At 34.8% G+C, this 10776-nt stretch overlaps 2 protein-coding genes across 2 annotated transcripts; one reads left to right on the forward strand and one right to left on the reverse strand.

Moving 5' to 3' along the window:
• The first annotated feature begins 537 nt into the window (after positions 1-537).
• Positions 538-3650, forward strand: LOC145592629 (laccase-12-like). Its single transcript, XM_081649132.1, has 6 exons — positions 538-754; positions 858-1009; positions 1111-1355; positions 1467-1595; positions 2052-3011; positions 3144-3650. Exons 1-6 carry the CDS (start codon positions 638-640, stop codon positions 3272-3274), a joined length of 1734 nt encoding a protein of 577 aa, XP_081505258.1. The 5' UTR covers positions 538-637; the 3' UTR covers positions 3275-3650.
• A 148-nt stretch (positions 3651-3798) lies between these two features.
• LOC145593092 (cation/H(+) antiporter 15-like) lies at positions 3799-7174 on the reverse strand. Its single transcript, XM_081649598.1, has 3 exons — positions 6971-7174; positions 5431-6420; positions 3799-5193 (listed from the first exon to the last, which is right to left on the reverse strand). Exons 1-3 carry the CDS (start codon positions 7172-7174, stop codon positions 4042-4044), a joined length of 2346 nt encoding a protein of 781 aa, XP_081505724.1. The 3' UTR covers positions 3799-4041.
• Positions 7175-10776: the final 3602 nt, after the last annotated feature.

A 10776-nucleotide genomic window follows, 5' to 3' on the forward strand; every position in this document is an offset into this window, starting at 1 on the left:
TGCTAGCAACTTAGCATTAAACAATTTAAGGAGATAAAAGCATTATTTGCATAAGCAAAATTAAACAATAGTCTAAGTTAAGAAATTTCCTTATAATCACCCAATATAGCTGGTTAGACTTTATTATACCTTTAAACAAAAATCCAAAAGATAATGATCAATTCAGATGGAAAATCAAAGCAAAGACAAAACATACAAGAAGAAATTAGGAGGATACTTGCAAAGCAAGAATTGCTAAAAATCAACTTTTTTTCCTTACTAAATTTTTTTCATTTTCATTTTTATTTTATTTTCTTTTGTTGTTGCCCTCTTGATAGGCCAGTGGGTGCACCAAACACAATCTTTAGAGAGTTGAACATTATATTTCATGTTAGTAATAAAAGTTTTCTAATTAATTAATTAAGCTGACATTTTCCTTGCTAATTTATACTCAACCTAATCTGCCAACCTCAAAACCACCCTCCTCTCTATCTCTTCTCCTCACTATATAATCACCCCTCACTTCTCCTCTTCTCTCACGCTTCCATTTCTTCTCAACCTACATTCTTACCTTAGACAAACACATCAACAACGAACCAACACACCGCGACAACTCTAGTCTAGTAGAGTTTATTATTAATCCAACACATACATACACATGGAGTTCACCCCTAGCAAAAACCATACAATGGTTTCCTTTGTGCTAGGACTTGTCTTGTTCTTTGCTACCGCGTTCTCCTTGGCTTCGGCTAAAGTTCAATACCATGATTTTGTTGTAAGTTGCAAGATTATTTCCTAGCTATTAGTATAACAATGCTTTACATAATTTGAACTTTTTGAGTTTAAAATAATGCATGGTTTTATATGTATGTAAATAGGTACAAGCAACACCAGTGAAGAGGCTGTGCAAAACTGTGAATGCCATAACGGTTAACGGCCAATTACCTGGACCGACTTTGGATGTTTTTGAGGGTGACACTCTTGTTGTCAATGTTGTTAACAGGGCTAAATATAATGTCACAGTCCATTGGTAAATATGACACTTATAAACTTACATGCAATTTTACATACATAATATGTCAAAAAAAATAAAATCTTGTTTATCTAATTTTTGTAAAATTATTTTACTAGGCATGGTGTGCGACAAATGAGGACCGGATGGGCTGATGGACCTGAATTCGTGACTCAATGCCCTATTCGACCAGGGGGTAGCTACACGTATCGATTTACGATTAGAGGACAAGAAGGGACTCTATGGTGGCATGCTCATAGCTCATGGCTAAGGGCCACTGTCTATGGAGCTTTAGTTATTCGTCCTAGGCCAGGAACTCCGTACCCATTCCCTAAGCCTACTCGCGAAACACCAGTCATTCTTGGTAAAGTCGTTATAATATTCTCAATAATTGACTAGACTACGCGATATGATTGAAATAATGTACACATACTAACACATACAATATATATGTTGGTGATACTTATGATAACAGGAGAGTGGTGGAACCGCGACCCCATTTCTGTGGTTAGACAAGCTACTAGGACCGGAGCAGCCCCAAACGTGTCCGATGCATACACCATCAATGGTCAGCCAGGAGACCTCTACAACTGCTCTAAGCAAGGTTTGTACTATTTACTTTCACCTGAATTATTGTAGTCTACATGACATGCTAACTGTTTTTACCATACAAAACCATATACCAAATTCATCTTTATAAAATACTATGAAGTGGACTTTAAGTATGAAAGTACAGATAAATTACCACATATGGTTTGTAGCTAATGTAAAGATTAATAAAAACAGATCTGTTACTTCAATTCAGGAGAGAAAGTTGTCTATTTTTTATCTAATCCAAATTTTATTCTTTATAATCTATTCATGGGTCAAAATTTAACTATATTATGAAAATTAGTCCTAAGGTGAAAAGCATATTTGTCAACTTATTATTTTTCCCTTTTGAAGCATAATGGACCAACCAAGAAGGAAAAAAAAGTGTTTCTTGCTCTGATTTTTCCCCTGTTTCTTGACACAAACACCTAACATATAGTTGAACTAACCAAATATCAACCATCTGCAGACACTGTCATTGTCCCAATCGACGTAGGCGAGACACATCTCCTACGAGTGATCAACGCAGCCTTAAACCAAGAGCTCTTCTTCTCGGTTGCAAACCATCCATTTACGGTAGTAGGAGCCGATGCAGGCTACCTCAAGCAATTCACAACCAATGTCATAATGCTCGGACCAGGCCAAACCACGGACGTCCTAATCTCAGGAAACCAAGCACCAGGACGGTACTACATAGCTGCCAAACCTTACCAAAGTGCACAAGGAGTAGCCTTTGACAACACCACAACCACGGCCATCCTTGAATACAAGTCACTCCCTTGTCCTCCTAAGGGAGTTGCCAAGCCTACCCCTGTATTCCCTCCCCTACCGGCTTTTAATGACACCAATACTGTCACCTCCTTCACTAACAAACTCCGGAGCCCAAGGCGTGTCCCAGTCCCCCTCGATATCAGTGAGAACCTTCACTTCACAGTGGGACTAGGCCTCCAACAATGCCCACCAGGCTTCAGCAGTAGCCAATGCCAAGGACCAAATGGGACCAGGTTTGCTGCCAGCATGAACAATGTCTCCTTTGTACTTCCTTCAAACTGGTCCCTCCTACAAGCACACAAATTTGGCATCCCTAGGGTGTTCACTACTGACTTTCCGGCTCAACCTCCATTGCAATTCGATTACACAGGCAATGTTAGTCGTGCTCTCTGGCAGCCTCTGAAGGCTACTAAGTTATATAAGATGAAGTATGGGTCTACAGTACAGATTGTGATCCAAGGTACTAGCATTGTTACCGGAGAAAACCATCCTATGCACATTCATGGTTATGACTTCTACATCATTGCACAAGGATTTGGCAACTTCAACCCGAATTCTGATACCAAAAAATTCAACCTCATTGACCCTCCTATGAGAAACACTGTTGCTGTTCCTGTCAACGGATGGGCTGTCATTCGATTCGTTGCTGACAATCCAGGTACTTAAACATGAATCCAAATCTTCCATCTCACTTTCTATATTAATTACAGCTGATCATGGGTCGGATTGAGTGTCTGACAAAATTGTATAGATATCTGACTGTTTCATATGGTTTTTTTTCATATTGCAGGAGTATGGTTGATGCACTGTCACTTGGATGTGCACATTACATGGGGGCTAGCTATGGCTTTCATAGTCGAAGATGGAATCGGAGAATTGGAGACTCTAGAGGCTCCACCAGAGGATCTGCCAATATGTTAATGAAGATCACAAGCAAACAGTATAAATTGGAAATAACACTCAAAAGTATAGAGAAGGGAAAATTTTTTATTCAGTGCATAGAAAACAAAGATATACTATACATTATTTGAAAAGTTGTTCATTAGTTCTATTTTGTTGTAATTTTGCTTCATTATTGTTTGTTTTGTAAGGAATAGATAAGTCAGGGGGTTTAAGAGTAAGAGGGCTGCAGTTTTCTGTTTGTAAAAACAATCAGGCAACTGCAGCATACAGGGTAGATGTTTAGCCTGACATATTTTGGTGATTTATATTTTTGATCAGTTGTACTATAATTGAATTCAGTTACAAAGAAAAAAATTCAATTTTTGGAAATATATCATACAAGTACTGTATTATGTAATACTATGTTGTTCTTTCCTCAATCTAAGAAAAAAAATTCTCCAAATTTCCCATGATGTGAAAAGTGCAAGGCAATTTTAAAATTCTAATTCGAGGTAAACATGTCAAACAGATTGGTCTAGCTGATTTTGAAACATTTTCGGGTTATACAAATCATGTTCAAAACATTGAGAACATCATGCCTAGATTATGCAGAGAATGTAGTGTATATTGAGTACCATAAATCATTGGTTTGAGTCAAATGCAAGTTCTACATAACTTTATGTTTATCTATCTGACTATCTCAGAGTCCATTTCCGATAAACATCCATTCAAGCGCGAATGCCTTGGGAGGAATAGAAGATTGTTGTGTTTTCCTCTTAAAATTATTGAACAATGATCATCATTTATCACCTTCCAACAATTTTAGATCTTTTAGTTTCTCTACTAATGTGCCTGCAATGCTGCATCACCAAAACAGAAGTATTTCCCCAATGATGTTCATTGGAAACAAAAATTTCACCTATGAAGCCTAACTCTGGTTTCTCACACAAAACAGACAATTCTTCTTCATCTGCATCGGTCTCACCATGACGTCTCCCCACCATCACGAGGTCATAATTGTTATCAAATGACCGAACCACATCAAGTGCTTGTAGCCAATCTTCAACATGAATCTCTTGGAACACATGAGCACGTACCTTACTAGTAACCGTATTCTTAAACAAACTCACCCGTGATTTATCCAAATTCTTGGCATCCCTATTGACATGACGAAATTCATTTACCATAATCCTTATCAATGTAATGCTAACACGCGGATGTTTAGACATCCGTGTAGCAAATGCTAACACCTCCCTGTCATCTTCTCCACCAAAGAAGATCACTGCAACGCGATAAGAGAATTTGTCTTGGTCACTCTGCAGCTTATTAGCCTTGTCCCTATGAACCAAAATTCCAACTGTGCAGGGCATCTGTGACTGTAACTTGCGATTGAGATCACTTGAGGCACTTTTGGCAGCTTCAGCATGACTCTTATACTTAAAAGGGACTATAACAAGAGGAATCATTTTATCCTGAGCCAAAAACCGAATACCTTCAGGTATGCTCTTAAAAGGCGTGATCATAGTCATGAGCTGAATGTTGACACCACCCTTCAAACTTTCATAGAAACTGTTTAAGGCACTTGCTATGTAAACACAACCATTGTAATCACATATCCTTCGGTGCTCCCCGTGATCCATTAGGACAGGCACGGCTTGACCAGCAAGCTCCGTTAAATGAACCAAGTACACACTAATAGGGTCAGATTCAGTTGGGTGTGTAGCATTGAGCAAGGTAAGGATGCCAGCTATCTCATCTTCGCTATCAATGCATGCTAGGATCTGTAACTGCCAACGAGGAGCCCCTAACACTGCTAGGAATGATAAGTCTAAACCTTCATCAGAAATGCAAGGTCTTGTCGGACGCTTCTTGTGCAAATAGAACGACAGTGGTGTTACCAATGCTGTCACAACCAAACTATTCAACACAAGATGAGAAGCTTGGTTGATATACATTGTCTGCATATCATCAAAACAGGATGCTTATCAGAATGCTGCAACCTTGTTAAAAGTAACACGTTTTCTAAGTACATATAGAGTACATTTCAAACTGGATGCATCATATATGCATATGTAACTTAATTGAAAACAAACTTAAGTAACCAGATGATTTACTTGTATGTACAATTCAAGTCAGAACTTAAAATTTGAACATAAAAATCGATAATGAAGGAAATTCAAAGCTATTAAACGTACCTGACGTAGTGTATAACTGAAGAACACCATAGTATTCAGCACTCCACTAGTATTCATCAATAGACCAAGCGCCAAACCCAGCCTAGGAGTTAAACTATAATACGTTGCAACCATCATAGTAACCAATGTCTTTACGCAATATCCAATTACTAGAATTGATTGGTACCCAATATGAACTTTAAAATTCTTAATACCATATATATCTGTCATATCACCAACAGCCAAGTAGAAAAACGGGAGCAAACAATTCTTGATAAACAGTTCACTCCGATCTTGAATTATTGTGCCTAGAGGAGGTCCGCTTGGTATTACCAATCCAAGAAATGCAATTCCTAAAACAGGTGATCCAGCTACAATATCACTTACAAATGACATAATGAGAGCTCCAAGTAATATACCGAGTACATAGACTTGTTTCACAGGTTCACCCTGAGGCAAACTCTTAACAAACCAATTCAAGGCCGGCCTTAAGACAAGCACAATAAATCCCACAACTGCACATAGTGGCATAACACCATCACAAAAACCGCGAATACCAAACAAATATGACACCATGAGGAACATCCAAAAGCACCATGTCACGACTTCATTAGTCATCGATGAGGCCAATGCAAGTTGGCCCATCTCAGTGGTCAAAAGATTAAGCTCCTCCAACATTGGAGCTAGGTTCGTGAACAAAGTGGATGAATGTTGAAGGGAGAACACGTAAACAAGAAAAGGATACTTAAACGTAAGGGGGTGTAGAAATTCATTGAGAGAAGCCGTGAGGAAGAAAGACGAGGCAAGGGATGATAGTCCTATTACCCAAACCTTCTTGTCACTTCCTTTGAGCACACCAAAATTGGTTTTTACACTAATGAGGAATACATAATATAGTACACCAACGTAAGCTCCAACATTGATGAATTGTACTTGGCCTGCCCTATCTGTAACAATCTTGTACCTCTTGTAGATTTTTCCTAGAACACTAGGTCCTAAGATAATTCCCGTCTGCACAAAATCAAACTCAAATTCAAAAGTAGTTACGACTGTTTTTTTACACTATTCATATACTAACTTTATCTATATTAAGACAATATACGAGATATTAATGATTATAATCATGCAATCGTGCAGGCAAATAAAAAAAAAGCACCTATTAATGGTCAAATACTCAAATCTATTATGAAACGGATGAAATATGAGATATTAGACAAAATAAGATGATGGAAGTGTAAGGTGGAATTTGGATATTGGATGGTACATAAAATGTTACAATTATTCGACACTCTCTTGAATAGGCCCTATAAAATTAAATTGACTCGTATTCGATTACGAGCCCAGTCATTATGTAAAACGGTAACAGGACATAATTGAAAACGACCCGTCTAGTGCCAAAATTAATACTCCGTACTTCATATAATATTGATCCATGTATCCTAAATTTGTAATAAACTTATTGCAAATAAACATTAAAATGACCCGATTGGATCCGAAACCAAATCGAATGACTCATCATTCATATAACAAACAAAGATGATTAAAAAGAAGTAAATCATACCAGCAAATTGCAAACAAATTCAGTTTGCTTAAGAGGCTTGAGAAGACGAAGAAGAGACTGAGAGATAGCAAAAAAGAGGGTTAATCTGATTATGGTGAAAGGAAGCACCCTTTCAAAAACATCATCTCCATAAAAAAATCCTCTTCTTAATGCAAATAAATGCATAAAATGATTCTCACAATGTCTTTTAAATAGGAATTTCATATTATATGAATTCTTGATTATATTATTACAAAATATGATTGAAGAATTTTAAGAAATGGAAGAAATTTTTTAGTGGGTGGTGAGAAAAAAAATATTATTGGAAATAACATCCTTAGATGATTTGAGGGGCAAAGAAATGGTGAATTTGTGAAATTTAGATGAAATAAAAAAGATGATAAATTGTGTGATATATGGATGTTTTACAGAGAATGTATTTTTTTTATGAAGGAGGCAGAGCAAAAGGTAGAAATAATCGTAGAAGGATTAATTTTGAGTTTGTGTTAACCATTTAATTTGTGAAATCCCTAATTTTCGATGATTAATGCCCAATTTAGGAGGAGATTCACAGTTCTCGTAGTCCTACCAAATTTAACTTGCATCTACAATTTTGTCTTAAAATACTACTTCCTCCATTTATTTTTTAACTTAACCGTTTTTTTATCACGTTTGTCAATGTAAAACTTTAACGATTAATAACTTTAATTCTCTATAAGTACAAATTATAAATTGAGACGAATTCAATAAAATCTCATATATGTTTTTCCTTATATTTTATTCACAAATGACGGTCAACGAAGGTGTGGTGAATAGTGTAAAAAAATAACGGAGGAAGCAATATTGATATGCAAAAAAAAAAAAAAAAAAAAAAAAAAAGGCAAAAGATTAGTGCATAAATTACTCAATGGACATTCATAAGTACATAGGGAAACTTGAATAGAGCAATAACATTCTTCTCTTTTAACACGAGGAGTATGAGACCATGAAATAAAAGCAAAAGAAGAGCTCAAAAAATAAAACATCATCAAGATTAGAGTCCAAACTAGTTGGTGACCCGGGTTATGCCCCGCGCTTGTTTCTCTTCTTCATATTTCAATTACATGACAAATAATTACATGCACTATATCAATTTTTTTTTTTTTTAAAAAAAAAAAATGTAATATCATTTTCAAATTGGATGCACAAATGAATCATCAAACTAATATTCAACCCCCGAGCATAAATAGTGAATAATGAAGAATTTTACACGTACTAACTTTTGAGTGAATTATACATAAAGAAAATCATATATAGGCCAGTAATAAAATGTTTCTCCAATAGGTTTAGAATGTTTAGTGTATCATTTCCTTGGATAAGTTAATATATAGGGATAAATATATTGAATACATATTTTACAAATTAAATGGGTCAAAGCAATTTAAAAACAATTTAATTTTTCAACTTTTCAATTATGACAAAACTAATTACTAATAAAGGCTAGTTTATTGGTTTGCAAGTAACATCTTCTCTTTCTTTAAAGTTGTAATCAATAATTCAATTGATCATTATTTTAAGGTGTATATTAAATCAAGCACATTTAACTACAATAGCAAAAGTGACGTGGCAAAAATTTAAAGTGATGTGGCAAAATGACAAAAAAGAAAGAACAAATGGCAAAATGACACTCCTTGTCTTGGAGTTTTAATAATAATATAGATATAGATAAGTGAAATAGAGAGCAATGTTGGTAAGACGGAAGAACACCGCTTGATAATCGGTGTCCAAAATAATCTTATCCAACCCGTTTTCATAAATCTTGATCCAATTTTATTGCACAAATGGATAACATTGGTTGTAAGAGCACAAATTGCACTTTTTCAGTTTTTAGTGTAGAAAAAGTTACAATGTGAACAAGATTTTATCACGGATTTTGAATATCATGTTGAATATTTTATCTAACTAAGCTAGTTGACATCCTCTATATTAAATAATACCTCGTATAATATTTAAACTATGGTTGAGGACCTTGAAATGCACTTAACAACATTTAATGTGGGTATACCATAACGTACACACAACAATACGATCAACGATGTACACAACGACATAAGCTATAGTTGGCTAGTTGCTAATTTGCTATACTATTACGATCAAAGAGTGACAAAAAATAAGGCTCTAATAAAGTAGTACTCCGTGTCTCCGTACTTCATACTATCTTCGTTTTTTATAAGTTGACTCGTTTTGACTTTAGCACTATTCATACACTTTTCTTTGACCGTATTTTGTGATTTATATGTAATGAAAAATATAGTGATGTCGGATCTTGTTAGAATCGTCACGATATATATTTTTTAAATATCAACTTTTTATAATTTTTGCTTATCGAAAATTAAGATATAAATGGTTGAATTTGTACATTAACAAACGTGACTAAAGAAACGTGTCAACTAAAAAGAAACGGAAAAAGTATTAATTTATGTTTTATATTGGGCCAGCATATAGTGGGCTGGATATTGTTGGAAATGGACTCGTTGAGGCCCAAATTCTGCCACGTGAATAAAGGAGAACCCAAAACACAAAATACTAACGTACGTCACTGCTGAGATGATACATAATAATAATAATAATAATAATAATGGGAATAATAAATGGATACGAGTAGAGCAGAGCGTTGCCACTTGGTAAACATGCACCAACTTATACCCAACTCTTGGGGAGTGCTACCTCTTTCACATTCACATGACATTACTTTGCAGTTTGCACAATTATTATCAGCTAGTTGGGCTAACATGGGAACTGTCCTATTGCAACGTCTACTATGTGCGCACCTAGATTTAATTTTATGCTTTGTGCTCATATATACATACTTATCCTCCACCTCATCTCCTGCTCTACATTTTCTCTTTAATTGCCTATATTAATGAGTGGATAATATTTGCTTAAGCATGCTTGCTTATGTCACTTTAGTATTGCTTGGATAGATTGATTATTCGAGAATGTCAATTAGCTTAGATAGTTGTTATGATAAATAGTATTTGCAATCTCGATATGAAATGATATACATTGTAAAATTTTAAAATATAATAACTTTTATTTTTAATTAATATGATTGACTTTTATGTGCCAATCAATAGTGAAATTAGTCCATTATATAATTTCTTCTACTTCAATATTATAGTCTTGCTTCACTTTAAATTTTTATTTAACATCTAAACAGTATATATACTTTTAAGTACTAAAAAGAATAAAATTAACTCCTATTTTAAATTTATAAATTTAGGCAAATCGAATAAAGATTATTAAATTACATTTTTAAAAATATATAAAATATACAAAACCAAATAAAAGTACTCTGTATCAATTAAAATAGAGAGAGTACACATTAAAAGAGATTTATCCAAATTTTAAACTCATCATGAATTTCTTAAAATAAAACCCATTGTACACGTATCAAATCTTTTTACTCGTAATAAGCAAAAAGATTAGTGAGTAAGAAAGTACAGTAAATTAACAGAAAGGAAAATGACGTGGGACCCAAGCAAATAAAATAAAAAATTGTAAATAATAAGCGATCATCTCAGAAAAATCGAGTGGTTCGGGAACATTCTAGGGGCACGTGTCAAATCAACAGCCGTAGAAAGCTCACGATAAACTCTATAAATTTGCCACGTCATCGAATCATATTATTTCATACACCAAAATATCCGATTTCGTGCTAAAATATCTTGCCTTTTAAAAACTCCTATATATACCCCTCAATTTTACTTGCTTTAAGCTTTCTGAAACTTCTGGTTTTTGCGCACTTTACAAATCTCTTTAACACCACTAAATTTTTTCTCTCTCTC

This window comes from Chenopodium album, chromosome 18 (genome assembly GCF_948465745.1).
Source record: "Chenopodium album chromosome 18, dcCheAlbu1.1, whole genome shotgun sequence".
Lineage (NCBI taxonomy): Eukaryota > Viridiplantae > Streptophyta > Magnoliopsida > Caryophyllales > Amaranthaceae > Chenopodium > Chenopodium album.

Bases quoted from the DNA above. Each gene is read 5' to 3' on its own strand.
- LOC145592629 (XM_081649132.1), top strand. From the start codon at position 638: ATGGAGTTCACCCCTAGCAAAAACCATACAATGGTTTCCTTTGTGCTA. The intron at 1,010-1,110 runs GTAAATATGACA...TTATTTTACTAG, and splicing joins TATAATGTCACAGTCCATTG to GCATGGTGTGCGACAAATGA. The intron at 1,596-2,051 runs GTTTGTACTATT...AACCATCTGCAG, and splicing joins CTACAACTGCTCTAAGCAAG to ACACTGTCATTGTCCCAATC.
- LOC145593092 (XM_081649598.1), bottom strand. From the start codon at position 7,174: ATGAAATTCCTATTTAAAAGACATTGTGAGAATCATTTTATGCATTTA. The intron at 6,421-6,970 runs GTATGATTTACT...GATTTTGTGCAG, and splicing joins AATTTGTTTGCAATTTGCTG to ACGGGAATTATCTTAGGACC. The intron at 5,194-5,430 runs GTACGTTTAATA...GATGATATGCAG, and splicing joins TCAGTTATACACTACGTCAG to ACAATGTATATCAACCAAGC.